Source organism: Ahaetulla prasina, chromosome 2, assembly GCF_028640845.1.
Source record: "Ahaetulla prasina isolate Xishuangbanna chromosome 2, ASM2864084v1, whole genome shotgun sequence".
NCBI classification, from domain to species: Eukaryota; Metazoa; Chordata; class Lepidosauria; order Squamata; family Colubridae; genus Ahaetulla; species Ahaetulla prasina.
In genome coordinates, this window is record NC_080540.1 from 72508996 (window position 1) to 72529412 (window position 20417).

At 36.4% G+C, this 20417-nt stretch overlaps 2 protein-coding genes and 1 long non-coding RNA gene across 4 annotated transcripts; 1 reads left to right on the top strand and 2 right to left on the bottom strand.

Annotated features, from left to right (window-relative positions):
• Window positions 1-2534: 2534 nt before the first annotated feature.
• SPCS1 (signal peptidase complex subunit 1) lies at window positions 2535-7721 on the bottom strand. The gene is made up of 4 exons (XM_058172659.1): window positions 7398-7721; window positions 3554-3613; window positions 3061-3147; window positions 2535-2709 (listed from the first exon to the last, which is right to left on the bottom strand). Exons 1-4 carry the CDS (start codon window positions 7704-7706, stop codon window positions 2587-2589), a joined length of 579 nt encoding a protein of 192 aa, XP_058028642.1. The 5' UTR covers window positions 7707-7721; the 3' UTR covers window positions 2535-2586.
• A 131-nt stretch (window positions 7722-7852) lies between these two features.
• Window positions 7853-20314, top strand: GLT8D1 (glycosyltransferase 8 domain containing 1). 2 transcript variants are annotated; one of them, XM_058172658.1, is made up of 11 exons: window positions 7853-8211; window positions 9127-9185; window positions 11498-11550; window positions 11639-11737; window positions 12350-12566; window positions 13281-13398; window positions 13708-13792; window positions 15456-15568; window positions 17017-17183; window positions 18540-18652; window positions 19291-20314. In XM_058172658.1, the coding sequence occupies exons 3-11, from the start codon at window positions 11535-11537 to the stop codon at window positions 19479-19481; spliced, it is 1119 nt and encodes a 372-aa protein (XP_058028641.1). In that variant the 5' UTR covers window positions 7853-8211; window positions 9127-9185; window positions 11498-11534; the 3' UTR covers window positions 19482-20314. The 2 variants fall into 2 exon arrangements, with proteins under 2 accessions (XP_058028641.1, XP_058028640.1); XM_058172657.1 differs by lacking the exon at window positions 9127-9185 and having other exon boundaries at window positions 7972-8211.
• Window positions 17017-17763, bottom strand: LOC131192981 (uncharacterized). Its single transcript, XR_009153819.1, has 2 exons — window positions 17417-17763; window positions 17017-17118 (listed from the first exon to the last, which is right to left on the bottom strand). It is a non-coding gene; the product is annotated as an uncharacterized LOC131192981 (long non-coding RNA).
• Window positions 20315-20417: the final 103 nt, after the last annotated feature.

Sequence of the window (20417 nt, forward strand, 5' to 3'; positions counted from 1 at the left end):
CTTTAGAATTTGATCATACAGTCAAGAAACGCAAACCTAATATCAGTTCTAGGCAACTCTAACTCTTATGGGACACCAGACCCTCTAAAACCCATTAACAATATATAATGGATTAAATTAAGTAAAATTAAATATGTTAAATAAACAATCACTGAGGCCAGTTCAAAAGCCACAAATGGAAGCATTGTTTCGCCAAATGGCAAGTTTTAAAGTTAGGTGGGGCAATGTCTTGAGTGTAGAGGGAATAGCCAAGGAATCTGAATCAGTAGATGCAACAGTGAAAATAGTAGGAAGCAGAAACACTATTGTGCCCAAAGGGCTAAAAGTAATATTTCATAGTAACACCTGACTCTAATTATAGCCAGTGCAGGGCTCCAAGAAGATAAGGAACCTAAGTCAACAAAAGGAGTAGAAAAGGAGAGAGCTGCAAGGGGGCTATTGTAGTATCTAAAATTCCTTCCTTCTCTGCCCCATCCCACCTCAGTGCTTTGAATGGATTGGATCTAGGAGTAGTCACAGCATCCACTGAACAGAACAGTAAAATTTCTCAGAATACTCATGTTGATGAAAAGGAGCATAGATGCCAATGCTGCTACCATATCCCCAATGTTACAGAGAATTAAATGATACAGAGATTTCTAGGAGACCAAAGGAAGAGGGTGAAAATTCTACCATTGCTTATTTTGCCAATGGAAATTCATTGCCAGATCAAACATTTCTCAAAGTGGAAAGAGATGTTATGTCCCCAAAATATAGTTGTTTTACAAATTCAACTGTTATATCAATAAACTTTCATACGAAACCTGGAAAACAGGCAATTATTATCATTGCTCTTCATATTTAGGACCCAGATTGTTGGGAGAAATATGCCGATTCTGTAAACCACTTAAGAGAGGGCTGTAAAGCACTGTGAAGCGGTATATAAGTCTAAGTGCTATTGCTATTTTTAGGATATGCAGTAATAAATTTTAAAAGCAACAAATGCTTTACCAATTCCCAGAATACCAGCATTTATCATAGAAAGTGGATTATTCAGATGCAAGAAAAGTATGCATCAATGATGGAGTTAGATAATGCAGAAGACTCCTGTCAGAAGGAAATTAAATACAAGTCACACATACAATATAAAAGCAAAATGATTATAGCATCGAAATATCACTGAAAACAATTATTCTGGTATGATAATCCACATATACCCCTATAATCTTGGTCCAATTTAGTCATAGGTGATAAAATGGGATTGCTATATCAAATTTAATTTGACTTTTCATGCTGGAATTTCTTTTGAAGTTCACTCAGATCACTGCAAATAAGGTTAGTTAGTGTTTAGAGAGGTTAACATAGTTGCTACTGTAGCTTTTAGATACTATTGTGATTTCTAGCATGATTTGTGTACATTTATTCTTACTGATCACAGCTGATAATTACTATGTGTGTTCATGAGTCTCCAGACTGGAACTCTGGATAATCCGTATTGCATCTCTTAAAGTAAACTATAATCCATTAAAATCTTATCCCATAATAAGTGCTAATCATTAAAGTGCCAGAATATTTTCATTTTTGCTGGAATTCACATGACTTGAAAATGCCTTGAATACATACATATTATTTCAAATATATTTAAGCGCATTCAGAATTACCATATTTTTCGGACTAAAAAACACACTTTTCTGTCTTCCACAAGGGGGTGAAAATGTCTGTGCATCCTTTAGACCAAATATTGCTGAAGCCCCGCCCACCATCCGGCCATTTTTTTTGCCTCCACACACCCCATTTTTGGGCCTTTTTTCAGCCAATTTTTGAGTTTTTTTTCAGCCCATTTTCGAAGCTTTTTTCAACTTGTTTTTGAGGCTTTTTTTGCCCATTTTCCAGCTTTTTTTGGCCCATTTTCAAGGGATTTTTTGGCCAATTTGTTTTGAGAAAAAGATCTGAAAAAAGCCTAGAAAATGGGCCAAAAAGCCTTAAAAATGGGCAACCCCCCTCAAAAACAGGGCAAAAAAAAGCTTTGAAAATGGGCCAAAAAAGGCTGGAGAAGGCCTGAAAAAGGCCCAAAAATGGGGCGCACAGAGGCCAAAAACTTTTTTGTTGATTTCCTCTTCTAAATTTAGGTGCGTCTTATAGTGAGGTCCGTCTTAAAGTCCGAAAAATATGGTAGTTATATGATTCTGCAATAATGTCTAACAGACTGGTTTAAAGAGATTGGCCTATTTTATTGTTGACTACAGTTAAGATTGTTAAATACTTGACATTTCTATGATTAGTGGTAGACTTTAAACTACTGCAGAAGATGGAGCAGCAAAATAATTATTTCCATGGCTTACTTAATCCTTTTAGGATGTACTAGAAAATGATTGCTGAGCTAAACTATAGTAAGCTAAGCAATTCCCCTATTAAGTGCAGCTATTCCAATATTTAAATTACTTAATAAATCACCAAGTGTACCATTCCCTAGATGGATGGAATTTTATACAAAGGAAGAATTTGGTCTCTGAGTGTGTGCAGAAACACCAAACCAAATAAAAAAAGAGGAGAAATCAATTTTAAAGCAAATTTAATGATCCAAAATCATACAGAAGATGTAGCTTTTCAATTTTTAGGATGCCTCTTTACTTTTCTGTCTGCAGGTTTCTTATCATCTATTGCAGATTCCTGAACAGGGAGCCATTTCAGAGGATTGCGACGGTAAATGGGCCATGGAGGCAGTGTGAGCTGTAATAAAAAAAAATTAGGACACTTAAGACTCCTATTAAATGCTTAATTTTTGGTTAGGACAACTAAGATTAAGAGGAAAGGAAACTAATCTGGTAACAAGTATTTCTATATTGCTACGTAGGTGCTTCAAATGAAAATCAGGATAAAAGTCAATTGCAAAAACAACAAAATGCTGGAATATCAAGACAACAGAATAACATATTATACAATGTTGATAATTTATTGACCAAAGGAAAAAAAAATCATTTAGGGTGCGTGCTAGCATTACAGGCACTGTTTACTACAGTTATTGCAGAACTTGATATTTTGAATATATTATGTATATTTGCTATAAAGTTATATTCTTACCAGGCACGATATAGCAAATCCAGCCATTACTATGTAAACTGTCCAGCCAAACTGTTCAGTAATATATCCATAAATAAAGCCAACCACCTACAAGATAAAAATTAGATATAACAAAGAATATTCAAGTCTATTTCTCAAACCCAATACAATTTAAAATGTATACAACCACTAAGGAAGTTACTGGATATTCATAAGAAAGTATCAATTCTTATAGTGTCTATAGTTCAGGGCACAATGCTGAAAAAAGTATAGATTTTAATCCAGGGTATTCTTATTGCAATGACAGCTATTTTGAAAAAGGACTGGGATCCAGAAAATATATTTGCTCCAATAACTGGAAGGGAAGGGATTTTACTTATTTTCTAATATATCACATAAAATATTCTCAAAAATCTTGTGCTTTTTATCTCTTATGAACATCTTTTTGGGAGGGTAAGGTGGAAAGAGGTGAAGAATGTATAGTGATAGTGTTCTGTGTTTTTATTATACTTACAGCAGAGAAAAGAATTATTCCTTGAAAAATCTGCTCTGCTAGTTTTTGACCTTTGTAGTCCTGTGGAAAAAGAAAAATCAATAGCACCAATATTTTCCCCATCCCTAAGAATTATAGCTTACACTAAGATTTTTGATAATGTAATAGGAATGAGCTGAGAATGCATTTAAAAATAAATCTGAGGAAGAGTTCTTAATAGATATTTCTACTTAATGTGAAAGAACAGTTGAGTATACTTAGAATTTCCATTATGCTGTCAGAATACAGTTCATTTCTAATTTCTGTTGTCTGCTAAATATATAAATTAACTATATTTACTCAGCACTGCTAAAAGGTTTATAGTCAACTTAAAAAAAATTGTAACATATTTAGGCAAAGCTAGCTATTGTAACCTCTAAGTGGTGATGTCACCTCACTTCTTGAAAGTTTAGTATGCTTGTCTGACAAGGACCAGAGGATGGACAAAAGATTCTGCTTTACTTCTTTATGAAGTATTTTGTAAAATTCTTCAGATACTTGTGTTCTGGCTAGGTTTACACATTCTATTTAATGTGAACATGTAAACTTAATCATTGTGTCATAGTCGCAACAAATCACAGAGTGTGATCTTAGTTTATTGAAGTTAGCAGAATAAAACTAGAACTGAAGGGAATGGATTAGTTGATTTTGGTCCACTAATTTATAGTTATTTGTTTAACTGTACATCTTGCACATGCGACTTAGGCGGCTCACGCAGTTAAAACGAAAAAAAAACACCCCCAAATATAAATAGTAAAGCAATAATTAATTAAAATACCATTACAAATTAAAACTATTAAAACTTAAAAAATAATCTGCAAGAGATTGACATTCATCTTATGAACAACATAACCACTGCATAGGTTGTAGGCTGATCCCAAACATGAAAGCAGAGCTGTGTATTCAGGGCCTTCTAGAAAGTTAATAGGGTTTGGGCCAGTCAAATCTTGGGGTGGGGCGGGGGATAATGTTCCAAAGGATGGGCTCTGTGGCAGAAAAGGATTGTCTGCTGGTTTTTGTCAGATGGGAGCTATAACACGCCCTTCCTGACAGACTGATGGGACTGATTAGGAGAGGTGGTCCCTCCAATAACAACCTCCTGCCATAGGGCTTTACTTCATTAGCATCACCTTGAACTGAACTCAAAAGTGAATTGTTAACCATTGTAGTTTGTGGAGCAGTGGTTTAACATGCTGATTATGGCTGATCAAGGAACATCAATAATTGCTTGCACCATTGCATTTTGTACTCAGTTGCAGCTTCCGTGTGCTCATTAAGGGCAGCCCATTGTAGAGTGCATTACAATAATCCAGGGCAAGGGTGACTGAGAGCAGAGCCTCAAGACAGCCAGGAAAAGGTGCAAATAGCATATAATCCAAAATTGTGCTAAGGCCCTCCTAACGACAACTGCCACCTGCTCAATAAGTCTAGAATCCCAGATTGAGCATAGGCTTTGTCTGGAGGAGTGCCTCCCCATCCAGCACCAAAGATCCTAAAAGCCCCCAAACCTGAGGCCACTCAGTCTTGCAAGGGTTAAAACCTGCTGTTCCCCAACCTTGTATCGGGTCAGGATTTCAACAGCATTTAATTTGCCAAGAACAGAAATGTATTTCTGGGTATAATCAGCGTATTGATGATACTCTTCCTCCTAGGAGTGGATAACCTCACCCAGCGGCTTCATGTAGACATTAAATAGGACTAGAGGAAGTTTTGAACTCTGCAGGACCCCACAAAGTAGGGACCAAGGGCAATCAATGCCAACTGAAACTGCCTGTAGAGAAAGGAAGAAAACCAGCACAATATCCATTCCCAACCCCTGCAGCCGGCCCAGAAGGAGACTACAGTTAATAGTATTGAAGGTGCTGAGAGGTCAATGACCTGGATGTACGTACCGTCCCATCCCACTCCCACTGGAGGTCATCTAAATGCAAAATTTGGTTTCAGTCTCATATCCAGGCCTGAAACACAACTGAAGGGTTCAAATAACCACTATCCAAGATCCTCTGAAGCTGCTGATCAATTTTTCAACAACCTTCCTTAAAAAGGGAAGGTTGGATACTGTATGAAAATTGTCTAATTAGGTTGGCAACAATGGCTTCTTTGGGTGGGAAAAAACAATGACTCTTAAAATAAGGGTGTTAAACTGGCGGCCTGCGGGCTGGATGTGTCACACACAGGCCACACTCACTCCAGTTCTGCAAAGGGAAAAAACATATGAGGGCAACATGATGCCATGAGTTTGACAATGGAAGAACAATCACCACGAAGAATTAATCACCTCTAGAACCCAGCCATAGAGATTATTACACTAAACAGGAAGATAAAAACTGAGGAGGAAGAAACAATGTCTAAAGGAAGGAAATAAATGCAAACAAGCACAAGCATAATTATAAATTATAATAGAAATTCAGTATGGAAGGACTGTAATTTCTGTCCAACTTTGTTAAGTAAGCAATATTCATGATATTCATGACATTTTAAAATATTTCATGTATCACATTTTGGATGGTGAATAATAGCAATAATGCCACCTGGTGAGACTTGGTATGCATGCCTTCTTGGTGTTGGCCCTTGTCTTTGGAATGATTCCCCATCCTAGTTTGTCTGAACCCTGCTGGGCATTAGAAAGGCAATTCAGATCTGGCTCTTGGATTAAGATGAAAAGTATATTGTTCAGATATATTGTATATTGTTCATTGGGAAGATATATTTTAGCCTGATCATCAGTTTATATTTTTGATTTTAGTGATGTTACTTTTATACTGTATATTTAATGATTTTGAAAGCCATTTAATTGTCTAATCGCTAGGAGTTGAAAATGATTTGATGGTACATAATCAAGCTACCCATGTTGAAATATGTTTGGCTTTGAGTGGCCATATAAATGCTCCAAATAAATAATCAAACAAAACAATCAATTGAACAAGTCTAGTCAAATTGGAAAACAAGAAGGAATCAACACGTCTAGTCTGCCCAATTTATGCTAAACCTCAAAAAAGAATAGGATGTTTAAAGCTCTATCAATAAATCCAATTGATCTGGCACTCACATATCACAGAGATTAAGTTTATTAATATCTAAATTTATTAACTTTACCAAATGTTCCTTTAAATAGTAGAGGAGACTTTTGAAGGAGAAAATATGTTCACCAGCACCTATTTTATCTATATCAATATTCTGCCAGTTGTATCTCCTTATTTACCTAGGTCTTTAATTTATTTGCTGCCTATCTGACTTTGGGGCTGCTCTAGGCAACTTTAGTAAATTTAATCAATGTAACATTTTTAATTTAGTGTTTTTAATATTTTCGAAGGCTGATGTTTGGTTTTATCTTTTTGAAGTAGAATTCTGTGTTAAATATGTTTAACTGATTTTAGCACTGATCGTTAATTCTGTTTTACCTAAGCCATCCACCAAATACATTATGTGACAACTGATAAAATCCTACCGAAACAGAAGGCTTATTTTCAAGAATACAATTTTAGGTATTGAATTTTACACAACTCGAGACAATAATTCAAAGGCAGGGAGGAAAACGAGAGGACGCAGAACAACGGAGTCTTTTTGTTTTGTATTCCGAACCGAGCATCTTTCCGCCTAATAGGCACCTATCAGTCATCGGACTCTGAGGCGCCTCTATTTAGGACACGTCTCCTTAATCAGCCCAGACAGCCAGGCAGTTCCTATCTGGTGCCTGGATGCTTTACCGCTTCCTGCCCGACCTCAAAGTCGGGCGGGCGGCAGGCACAGTTCTGTTCTCCGCTAGCTGTGGGGCGGGCGGGCGTGGGGCGCGACGGTGGCAACTCCCGGGACTCCCCCGCCTTACCATCTGCGTCGGGATGGATCGGAAGAAGTTGAGCATGGTGCCCAGCGGAGCAGCGTCGTCTAGATCCCTGCAGCCGTCAGCGCTTTCCGAGGGGAAGGGGGGCAGCGGGGGCTCCTCGGCTCTGCAGGGAGGAAGCTGGCTCTCCGGCGGCTGGGAAGAGTCGCCCTGAGAGTTGCCGTCGGAGGCAGGAGAGCCGAGCGATGGACAGTCAACGGGCTCTTCCGGCTTCTTGATCAAGACGGCTTTCTGCCGTAAGGCGGGCGATCTCGAGCAAACCGGATTCGACGTCCTCTTGCCCCGCCTCATCATTTCTGAATTTCCGGCTCGGCTAGGGCGGGGTGTGTTCCCTTTCTGGACTCATTCCAGAAAAATGCCAACTCCGCCGGCGATGCTGCCGTCTGTTGGTGGACTGGCAATAGCGCTCTGACGTCACAGGGCTCGCGGCCAACCTGGAGTCTTAGTTCGTCACCATGACAACAAACGCAGGAGGCGTTTTCCACCTTTTTGGTGAGAGGTCTTAGTGAAGGTGGCGTCTAGCGTGTTGCCGCTCTGTTGTTGTTTTTTAACCACAAAAAAGAGGGGGTGTAGTTATGGAGACTTATTTGGCATTAGGGCTTTGATGAACGCGCTTCTTTTACGTATCGCTTTTTAAACAAAATATATAAATGAATAAAAATCAGGCACGATGATAGGCACCTCTTATTTTCCCAGCCGCTGGTTACAATACTTGGTGTTGAGTTGGCAATTCGCGCGTGGCCGCCAGACTGTGCAAAGGGAAGAGGAGCAGAAGGATCTCTGGATTCTGGGCCAGCAAGTAAGACTCGTGGGAATTCACCGGCCTGTTTACCATACCGTGGGGACTGAACTGCTGGAATGATGTGAAATGAATAATATGCCTTTTGGCTTTGGCTTTTTGGGTTTCCTTTTGAAAAGTAGCAGTAGTTTCGTCCTGATATTCCTTTTTACTCTTACTCTTTTTATGTATTCAAATTATGTTTATACTTTTACCTGTTATCTTATATATGCTTGACAAAATAAATAAATAAATAAGGGGGAAAATAATGATCTAGGCGTTTTGGAACAGGATTACATAGTGGAAAGAAAAATAAAGCATTGAAGAGATAACATATTAAACATTTGCAGAACATCAGTTATGTAGCTGCAGAAGAGCTCTTCATGTTCCCCATATTTGTCCATACAGTCACCTGACTAGTTGATACTTGACAGCTAACAATAATGGTTGAATGGTGATTCTGCATCTGGAGTCTAGCAAATTTTATATGACAATGAATTGTCTTAAAATGTGAACTTTGAAGAGGCCATTTAAGCTCCCTCCCCCAAGTCAGTACAGGTATCCATATTGAAGAATCTCTTATAGATGCTGTCAAACCCCTGACTAAATATGTATATTAGCTGTTCTGTAACATGCAGTAGTCTTGATTAGAATTTAGAATTTAGAACAGAATTTTATTGGCCGTGTGATTGGACACACAAGGAATTTGTGTGTAAGAAGAATTTGTGTGTAAGAAGTTTGTAAGAAGTGATTTAGTGAATGCCCAAGTTTGCAGATGAAATGTTGAGTTCCCAATGGATTTCTATACAGAGAATACATGTTGAATGAAGCTCATCTAAAATAAAGTGAGATAAATTCACTATACTTTCCCCCAACCTCATACATACTCTACATTGAAGTGAGCTAAGCTGTCTGTAATCAATAATTTTTTTTAAGGATTATAGCAGATAATGAAGATGCTGTTTCCATGTGCAGTAGCTGTTAAATAATACTAGGTAAATTCCATCTTAGATGAAAAATAAAACAGCTAATGGTGTATTACTCTATCATAAATTGACATTATGTCTGCATCTGAATATTTTGTACAATTGTGGTAATCGCACTAATTCCCAGATCCTAGAGCTGGGAAAATACAGAAAAGTGATTCAAAATGATTAGAAAACACCTCACTAGAACATTTGGAACTCATTAGATTAGAAAAAAGGTGATTTAAGAGGATCATGACGGGTGTTGGTATGATCCAGTAACAGTGGTGGGTTGCTACCAGTTCGCCCTGGATCAGGTGAACAGGTAGCAGCAGTGACGGGAGGCTCCATCCACCTGGCCGGACGCTTCTGTGCATGCGCAGAAGTGTCACATGTGCGCGTATGAGCATGCGCACACCCGTGAACTAAACGGTAGCGACGGGTTTTGAAACCCGCCCCTGTCCAGTAAGCACTTTATGTTCTTATGGCATTCTTTTAAATATTTCAAAACTAATGTATCCCTTATCTTCTTATCTTAGTGCTAAATATTCCAATTTCTTTTACATAGAATAGAATTTTAGTTCCCTGAATTCTTAATATTGCAGTTTTGATAACACTGACTTCTTGTAAAGCATCATGGCTACAAGGGATTTCAAATTATGACCCACAAAATAAATGAACTATTTGAACTGATACATGGTCATTACATTTTTATTCTAAATGCGGTTGATGTTCACCTTAAATCCCCACAATTTATGATCTAGCAAAATGCTATCATTTCATTTAAATATACCGTATATACTCGAGTATAAGCCGAGTTTTTCAGCACATTTTTTGTGCTGAAACACGCCCCCTCGGCTTATACTCGGGTCTATACGGCTTATACTCGAGTTTTGTTTTTTTTTAAAGCCCCTCGGCTTATACTCGAGTATATACGGCTTATACTCGAGTTTTTTTTTTTCTTTTTTTCACATTTTACCGGACGGAAGCCCTGCCGGTGCAGTGAGAGGGCGGGGGGGGGGAGCCGCCAGCCTTCTCAGCTGAGGAGGAGGTTTCAACCGTAGGTGCCTCATTTCCCACCCTCGGCTTATACTCGAGTCCCCAGTTTACCCCAGTTTTTGGGGTAAAATTGGGGACCTCGGCTTATACTCGGATCGGCTTATATTCGAGTATATACGGTAGCTTTTATTGTACAGTATAGGATTACAGATTGATTATGATGAGAAGCTACGTTACAGGAATCTTTATTAATATATTTATTAGACTCAAATTTCTCGTTCATTGAATGATAAAGACTTACAGAATGTAAGTTGAATGTAAACAGTTCACATGTGCAAAGTGCAGCTTGTAGGAAGTGCCTATAAAAGCCAATGTAGTGGCAACAGTGAAGATGTTTCTCATTATCAGTGAAAATGCTTTGTGATGACCAAACTATGAAGTCAGCCCTCCCTAATTTGGCTGCAACCTAGACAAAATTGCTTTGTACTTATCTTTAAATCGGAAACAAGTAATTTAATTACATTGAGAATGAAGACCTAAAATAGTAAATATAAATGTAAATGTAAAACAAAAAAAAATATATAAGTTCCTAGTTCTGTCTTTTTTATATACTTGCTGAATTTAGGAGGAACTATTATCCTTGTTTCATTCTTGAATTACTAAGTATGGTAAATGTCCGTTTTTCATAAAAAATATATTTGCTCAATGAATAGAATAGGGATAGGGACAGGAATGGAGTGGAGAGTGGAGTGGAGTGGAGTGGAGTGGAATGGAGTAGAGTAGAGTAGAGTAGAGTAGAGTAGAATTTTATTGTCACTTTAAAGGTACACTAATCAGCATACATTAAAATGAAATTTTGTTGCATTCAGCCCTCAAAAGATAACTAGTATGCATATACCCAAGGTTGACTCAGCCTTCCATCCTTTAGAAGGTAGGTAAAATGAGGACCCAGATTGTTGGGGGGCAATAAGTTGACTTTGTATATAGTATACAAATGGATGAAGACTATTGCCTGACATAGTGTAAGCCGCCCTGAGACTTCGGAGAAGGGCGGGATATAAATGCAAATAATAATAATAATAAAAAATACCCACAAATGTGCACATATATGACACAGAAACACCACAGTCATATTACATGATTACATAATTACATTTCAAAATGTTTTTTTCTAGGCAAATGTTGGAAATCTGAGTTCCAACATTTGACAAATTCCTGAATATTGGAATTTTTGTTCCTCATTTGTATATTATTATTACTTACATGTGAATATTACACGTTATCACTTATTGGATCTTTTGCATGTTTGTGGAGACTTTCTTAGTTATGTTCGTTTTTTGTAGATGTGTCAAGAGATTTTGTTTTTCATCCGCAAAGAAAATGTCATTAAGAAAAGGTACTTTTTCTTCTAAATCATTATTTTTTAAAAGTTAAAGCATTCAGATGCTATTATTCTAACAATGGCTCTCTTTTTTTCATTACAGTAAACATAACCATCCTCATATTGGTGGTTGTTATATTTCTGTTAGTGCTGCATCACAACTTTCTAGGTCTCAGTGATCTCTTAAAAAGAGAATTATCAGGTATTCCTCCATTTCTCTATTTTAATGCTGCTTCAGTAAAAATATTTGATAGGAAATAAATACCCTTGTATATATTCTTATAAGCAATTTTTTTCTGTAAAAACATATTGCATGATGGCACTGTTTAATTTTGATTCCATACTTTTAACAATTATTGTCATCCATTTCCAATTCCTTGTAATTGTCTACTTTTACTGTTATTTAGCATTTCTCACTAGAAGTTGTTAAAAATGGAAGTCACTGTGTAGCATGGCTATTTTCATGGTATCTGAGCTGAAATACAGTCAGAGTTGCATCTTTTGTATCAGTTATTTAATATAATTGAAAATATAGATTCTATATTGGACTTGATTTCAACTTGTAAATCTTATTGTTTGGAAATAACTTCAAAGTAATTGTTGCCTTATAAGAGGTGATCTTTAAATGATAATCATTGGTTTCAACATCAGAGTAGCTAGCATTTGTTTAACCATAGTTTTTTAGCCATGGCTTATTGAATAAACCATATCTGAGTTTGCATATTGTGCCATTAATCTTGGTTTACATAAAGCAAAATCTGAAGTCACCCAAAATGCTGAATGAAAATGTAATGCTTTATATAATTATCTGTAGATTCAAATCCACTAGGATTTCAGCCAATAGATTTTATACCTGAAGCTCCTCAAAGATTCATAGAGAAAGAAAATGACAAGGAAATTCCTGTGGTCCTTACGGCATCTGAAGAAAGGCTTGGTGGTGTAATTGCAGCTATGAATAGTATTCAGCAAAACACCAAATCCAGTGTTGCATTCCATATTGTCACTTTGAACGACACTGTGGACCATCTGAGGTAAAACCATATTTGTGAAATTTTATTACCTCCTTATTTAGTAGAGGATGATTTTTACATGCCGTAGTGCATTGGAAAAAGATATATTTAATAACAAAGAGACAGTTACTTATTTTATCCTTTAATTATTTGACCGAGGTGACTTTTAAAGCATCCACATCTTTTTTTCAGCTTCCTGACTGTTGAAAAGTGGCTGCTTTAGTGAGTACCAAGAGGTGCTACACTTGCTACTTCTGGATCGTTTTTGTAGTTTGCGCAGCCCTCATCTGTTTCGTTTGGTTCCTTCCTTCCTTCCTTCCTTCCTTCCTTCCTTCCTTCCTTCCTTCCTTCCTTCCTTCCTTCCTTCCTTCCTTCCTTCCTTCCTTCCCTCCTGTCAGTCTGGTTCATGCAATTTTCTTCATAATATTTTCAGAAGTGATTTGCCTTTCCTTCTTCGTAGGACTGAGAGTGATTAATCCAAAACCACCAAGCTGACTTTGTGCCTAAGATGGAACTAAAATGCCAGTCTATCAGTTTTTGGCATGGTGCCTTAACCATTACATCTTATTGGGTCTCTATTATGTAATACTGAATTTCAGATTGTCCTACACTGTCCTATTTGTGATTGTTACAAGATACATCATGATGAGAAAATCCAAAGAATTATTCTTGTAGGATATCACTCCAGCTATTTCAGTAATAGTTGATATTTCTATTTCTTTTTTAATTGTGTAGATCATGGCTTAGTAAAACCAGTTTAAAAAATGTTCAATACCGAATTTTGAATTTTGATTCTGGCATGCTGGCTGGAAAAGTACGAATAGACTCAAAGATGCCAAATTCCATAAAACCGGTAAGATCTACTGATTTATTTTATTGTAAATATAATGTTTTCAACATTACTGATACCAATTTATGTCTGAATATATGATTAGCTATTACACTTTGAGAAAATTGTCTTTTAATATTATAATCCTTAATTCTCTTTTGCAGATCTGATTTAGTTAGATAGTTTTGGTAATTTACATCTTATTCACTAAAGTTGCCCCAAATACTTCTACTTAATTTTGTATTATATGAAAGTGTATCAGAGAGATCTGATTACAAGTATCTAAGGCTTGCCATGTCATAATTATTTTTATTACCCTTTGTTTCTTTCTAGCTGACCTTTGCAAGATTCTATCTACCTAACTGGGTCCCAAATGCAGAAAAGGCCATTTATTTGGATGATGATGTGATTGTACAAGGTATGGGACTTTGCTTTTTAAATATGCTTAACGACATATATATTTGCCTTGCAACACATCAACTTTTCCCATATCTAGTGCCAATGAGATGTTTTGGGATCTCCCAGTAATCATAGCAATTTTCATCCCGATCCTGCCTCCTACTTTTTGTAGTGTATTTCTCTGGCAAACTACTGAAAGACCAAAAATAACTATTGAAAAAAAAAATGATGTGTTCTCCTGCTTTAGATTAATTAATCATGTCTTATAAACCAAAAACTGTATAATAAACTCTGTTCCAAGACCTCCCAACGGTTTGTGCCAATGGTCATATTTGTTTGAAGAATATGCTGTGTGCTTTTAGGCAGTCACGAAACGTCTGTTATGGTAGCAGTGACCATCACATTTCACATTGTACCAGTTGAGTTACTTGTTGTCATCCCTGAGACCATAGCAATCTCATGATCAATCACCAGGCTACTTGTTTGTTTGTTTTTAATGCAGATGAGGCCATTTAAAAACAAACATAAACTATAGCTACACTTCATTTTTATTTTCAGAAAATATGGAGCCTTTGTAAAATAACCAAGAACATTTTTGACAATACATTTAAGTGAAAAATGGGGGAAAGGGGAGATTATTACACTAGAGAAAGTAGAGAGAATGCTAAGAAAGTTATTGTACTTTTGCCTTGATTGATTGAAACTTTTAATCTGGCATCTTTAATTTTTATGTTGTTTTTATCTGGATTTATGTTTTTATGCTTGTCAGCTACCTAGAGTGATTTGATTAAAATGGGCAGTCATGGGTGGAGGTATATACTGTGTATCTGAATATAAACTTTGATTAAGGTAATAATTTACTTCTAGCTGAAATATGGACTATGGAGATTCTCAATCATCCAGGTTATAGTTGTCCCAAAGGTTGTCCCAGAACTGAAGAAACTTCTTGTATGAGAAGCAAAATGTTTTCAAAGAAAAAACCAAGAAAATGCAGTTCCCTTTTGAAAAAAGCACCTTTGGGACATCTGAAATATTAGTTCAGAGTAGCCTAATGACCTCATTTCTATCAGGAACAAACATGAATTGAAAATAAAATAAAAAATATTTTGAAATTATTGGATGCATGATTATGGCCTCCATCTATAACAGTATCAGTCTATATGCTGTATTTGGTTTCAGTAGTCACCAATCTCAACAAGGGACTCTGAGTGGTGTGCATCATCACATCCATTGTCCTTGATTGCTGAATTAAATTACAAGGTTTTTTTTTTAACCAGCATATATTCATACTGTATTACAAAATTGCTGGAGAGATACCCTTCTTTTAACCAGATAACCATCTGACTGAGATGGTGTAGGGTTCCTGCCTAGGCAGGGGGTTGGACTAGAAGGCCTCCAAGGTCCCTTCCAACTCTGTTGTTACGTTATGTTATGTTATGTTATGTTATGTTAAAACTTGTTTATTTTGTGGTGCATAAGCTTTTGTTCAAGTGGAAAGGGTCTTTGGATAAACAGATATGAGTTTTAAACCTTACATGGCATTTATTGGAATAGCATTCACTATTAGTATGTATATTCTAAATATTGGAAAAGACCGTTGAGACATTTATGTTAAAATGACAAAATGCAGGTTCTCATTTGCTTGCAAGAGCAGCTTCTCATTGCGTATGATGCATTTTCAGATGATATCCTCGAACTTTACAACACTCCATTGCAACCAGGCCATGCGGCGGCATTCTCAGATGACTGTGACTCTACCTCAAATAAGTTTTCTATCCGTGGAGCAGGAAATCAGGTGAAAGCAGATCTGAAATATTTAATTTGTATTATATTGTAATTGTTTTTAACTGTTTTATGATTGTTCACTGCCCAGAGTACCTTGCTTGAGATAGGTGGTTATAAAAATGTGAATAAATAAGAATGATGTAAGATGTTAGAAGATGCTTGTAATTATCTGGTTCCATTCTTGACTTGAAACTTTTACAAAAGTTTTAGTACCATATCCAGTTTTAGGAAAGCATTTTTTTCAAGTTACAAAATGTAAGTAGTGACTTCTTGCTGGTATGTTTCATGATTGGATCTTTTATCAATGAGAAAGAACCTAAATAATTTGTTAGTTTAAACTTTTTTTATGTAGGCAGTCTTTAATTATCTTTAGGGTATTATGAAATCTGCTTTTGTTCTCCAACTTCCAAGGAGTTCAAAAACAATTTAATCTTTGTCATTGATTAGTAACTCACTTTCCATGGAGTGAAAAGGAGGTAGAAAGAAGGAAAAATGCAAATTACTCTTCTTGTGTTGACTCTTGGTAACTGTCTGGACTAGTCTTTGCAGTTTACTTGGCAATATTTTTGAAAGTAGTTTGCCATTGCCCATTTCCTAGGGAAAAGTTCCTGGCCTAAATTAATTCAGCTGACTTCATGTCTAAGACAGAACTAGAACTTATGATTTCTGTTTCTAGCCTGATACCTTAACCACTACAGGTAGTCCTTTTTAGTGACAAGTGGGACTTAGCAACTTGGTAGTTAAGAAAAGCAGTTGCTAAGTGAAACCACAGAGATGTTTATCTTATTTCATCTTTCCTTTCCAGATCTGTGAAGGTCATAAATGTGAGGGTTGGTTGTAAGGTTACTTTTTCATCACTGTCTTAACTCCAAACTTGCTAAACAAAGACTAGGTATACATCAGACTGTATACACTGCATAGGAAGATATTTTTAAGTGGGCAGTGAGACAGAGTAGAAATTATAGCCAGAACAGAATTTCCCCTATACCCAGCCTCCCGCCTATTTGCTTTTTAATTCTTTCAGGTTTACAAATATTCAGCAAGGGAGGCCTGCTTAGTACTTGTGAGACTTCAGGAAATCCAACTCCTAGATAGGTCAAACATTTCAATTTGGAAAAAGGCAATGACAGGCCACTTCCACACTCAGAAAGGAACATGGAAAATGAACCTACTCATCCAAAATCAAGTCTGATTCAATGCATTTTTTTTTTAAAAAAATGGGATGTATAAAGATCATTTTGTGTGATGTTCCATGTAGACTTAATAATTCCTGCTTTCATAGTAACTATTGATGGTGCCTGTCAATATATATGTTTAAAATAATCTAACGTGATACAGAGACAACTGTGTCCAATTTTCTGGTTTTCCACACAGAGGAAGCATGTGTAAATGAGAAGTCTTTGGAGCGGAAGTTAGAATAAAACTGTTATCTGAGGTCCAATTTCTATTTATTTTCAGTATAATTACATGGGATTTCTTGATTATAAAAAAGAACTGGTTCGGAAGCTGTCCATCAAAGCAAGCACCTGTTCTTTTAATCCTGGTGTGTTTGTTGCAAATCTAACGGAATGGAAAATACAAAATGTTACTAAGCAATTAGAGAAATGGATGACACTTAATGTTGTGTGAGTATGTGCAGTATTTTTTATTTGATAGTTGAAGAATGGGACTAATTGTATGTGAGGATGGGAAGCAGAGATAAAAATACCCTGCATTGTCTCTCTTCCCTATCAAATCTTCCTGAACCTGTTGCTATTAGGCATTCGAAAATTCTGCAAGCAGCAGTCTAAAATATTTAGAATTAGCCTAAGAAAAACAAATCTAGAAAGTGCTAGTCATTATTGTATGGGAAGTTTACCTTTACAGGGATCTGTAATTTGAAGCCAATTGTCTTGTTGTGTTGTTATCACTCACTTCTTTTATTGTGTTTTTCTAGCTCATTGTCAAGAATATGGTTATCATATGGCATATCATACATGGATTAGCAATATATATTAACATTTCATCTAGATTATTAAAACACAATAGAAAATAAATGTTAAAAAGATCTGTTCAAATACCAATGTCTAGGCCATCTAACTATTGAAGTGCAACATAGTTTGTATTGAAAAAAATCAGATACCACATTGTATATATGCCCTTAGTTTATAGCTGGTCACAATGTGATCTACAGTTTGACATGGGAACCCAGTCACACTGAGATGATATTATAGAGTCTTGGCAGATACCAGGTGAGATGCAAATCCTATTCAGGATTGTCCATTGCTGACATGGTAGTTCAAAGCCTAGCACCTTTTTTGTAGGGCCATTTATGTCTTCCCATGCCTGGGCATTCAGCAACCTCTTTGGCTTCCCATTGAAAATTGAGGTTAAAGTTGTTGGGCAGATGTTGTGCAAGTGCCAGTGGGGGTTCCCTGGACTTGATTCTTCCGGCTGATAAATGAGGAATGTCGGCACTGGTAGGAGGGAATTGTTATTATTTTTTTCTGTTTTCTCTCACTGGTGCATCTTGCCTTCGTAAAGCCAGCAGTGCTATATGGCTCATGAAGCAACCAAGTCAGAGTGGTTTTAATAATATACTTATAATCCTCATGGTGTTGACTAATCCTTTTACTAGTATGGCAGCTGTTGACATACTGGGACACAGTATTCTGCTGCAGAATAGACCAACCCTAGGGCTAATGACCTAAGGGTGGCAGCTGAAGCTGCCCATTTAATTCCACATAATTTCTGGAGTATGTTGCTCCTAGTATTGATTTTCGCCGCTATATTCTTTAGGTGTGTCTTATAGGAGAAAGTCCAATCCAATGTTACTCCAAGGTACAATGTGAATTATTCATTGTAAATAGTAAGTTTGCCATTATTTTAAAAAACAATGCAAAAACAAATATGTAAATAATCTATGAAAATGGTTTTTCTTGTTAATAATTATGCTTTTGGTTTAGCTGGTAATATGCATTTTCTTAATATATCTCTTCTAGAGAAGAAATATATAGCAGGACTCTTGCTGGAAGTATCACTACACCTCCTCTGCTAATTGTATTTTACAAACTACATTCAAAAATTAATCCTATGTGGAATGTTCGCCATCTTGGTAAGTAGAGAGAAGAAACCAATTTCACATTAATATTGTGCCTTTATGAAATTGGAACTAATTTGACTAATCAAACAGGTTGAGATTATAACACTTTTCCCCTTCATTCAGTACTAATTTTAGTAATTTTGGACAGAATATTGATGAAATGGGAACATGCAGTTTTATTTTCTTTGCTGTTTCTCATGCATGCTCAAAGTCTCTTAAATGAAGTGTTTTTTAAATGGTTTCTGTGGACCTAGATGGAACAGGCGAAGCCCCCACTGTATGAGTTGAAATTCACTAGTAGGATATTTTTCATCCCTTGCAGTAAAGTGATTGCTTTTTCTCTGGGAGAATATCATTCAAATTATTGTCTACTTAAGAAAACTACCTTTTTAAACTGTACTTGAAACTTATGTGGTATTTCAATATGCATTTAATGATTAGTTTAGTACAAGAATATCATCTTTAGGATTCTAAAATACATTTTATGTCCAATTTTGAGGGTAGTGGGCAGTGACAAACAAACAAAATTTTTGTGATGAAATTTTCAATGTCAACTTATCATATGGTTAATTCCACCTGTGGTTGAAAACTGCACAAAAACTTCTGCCTCATGATTTCTTGTTATATTTCTTGTCTTATTCCATTTAAAGGTTCAAGTGCCGGCAACAGATACTCGCCACAGTTTGTGAAAGCTGCCAAATTACTCCACTGGAATGGACATTTCAAACCCTGGGGGCGAACAGCATCTTTTGCAGATGTTTGGGAAAAATGGTACATTCCTGATCCTAGTGGCAAATTTAACCTGATTCGAAGGCACAGTGAAATTTACACAGCACATTAATAAAGACTTAACACCTACATGCTTTTCTCAGGAAACCTGTAAGATCAGAGCGAAATCAGTAATGGTATGTCTGTTTAATGTACACTAAATTTGAGAAAGACTTGAAGTTGTATGCCTGAAGCAGCAGCTCTGTGCCTTCAAGTGCAAGATGAAGAGTAGCTTATCGACTACAGGTAGTTCTCAACTTATGACAACTGGGACCGGAATTTCCATTGTAGGTTGTTGTGGTCTAATCAGACCCGAATTTTATGAAAATGTTCATAGTGGTCATGAAGTAAATCACATGCTCCAGTTCCTTAGTGGGCAAGTTTTTGCTGGAATTTTGCAAAAGAGATCACGTTTCACAATGCAATTGTAGGATGTTGCAACTGGCTATAAGTGTAAGCCAGTTGCTAAGCGCCTACACAGCAATCATGCAACCATCACAGGATGGTAAGTACAGGTCATAAATTACTTTTTCCAAGGCCTGCATAATTTTGAACTGTCTTAAACAGCTGTTAAATTGAGGACTACTTGTACTCAGCTAGACCAGCTGAATTCTTCAGGCATAAATTTTTATAAATGAAACATTACAAAATAAACTTCACCGAGGAATTTGACGTTTACTCTCCTAAGTATCTGCAATATTATCTTGCACAGCTGTTTTTAAAGAAGAAAAACTTCCGCCTGTTAGCAGTAACTCATGAACATAAGTTTTGTTAGAACATTTTCTCTTTAGTATTTAGTTAATTGTTTATACTTATTTAAGTCTTTTGTAGATCTAATCTGTTTTTGTCATTTAGTAAATGATGGAATAAACTGCCCAACACTAAAGCAACCTCTTTAAATTCATGGAGAAATCTTGATTTGTTTGTATGCAAGTTCAGATTAATTTACATTTGATAACTGTAATAAAAAGTAATGTCTTACAATATATTACTTCTTCCAGTAAATAGA

What these genes read in the sequence shown, in the direction of transcription:
- GLT8D1 (XM_058172658.1), top strand. An exon ending in CTTAAAAAGAGAATTATCAG is followed by an intron (nt 11,738 to 12,349) that starts GTATTCCTCCAT and finishes AATTATCTGTAG; the next exon opens with ATTCAAATCCACTAGGATTT. An exon ending in GACACTGTGGACCATCTGAG is followed by an intron (nt 12,567 to 13,280) that starts GTAAAACCATAT and finishes TTAATTGTGTAG; the next exon opens with ATCATGGCTTAGTAAAACCA.
- SPCS1 (XM_058172659.1), bottom strand. Translation starts at nt 7,706, where the DNA reads ATGATGAGGCGGGGCAAGAGGACGTCGAATCCGGTTTGCTCGAGATCG. An exon ending in GATCCATCCCGACGCAGATG is followed by an intron (nt 3,614 to 7,397) that starts GTAAGGCGGGGG and finishes CTTTTTCCACAG; the next exon opens with GACTACAAAGGTCAAAAACT. An exon ending in GATTTGCTATATCGTGCCTG is followed by an intron (nt 2,710 to 3,060) that starts GTAAGAATATAA and finishes TTTTTATTACAG; the next exon opens with CTCACACTGCCTCCATGGCC.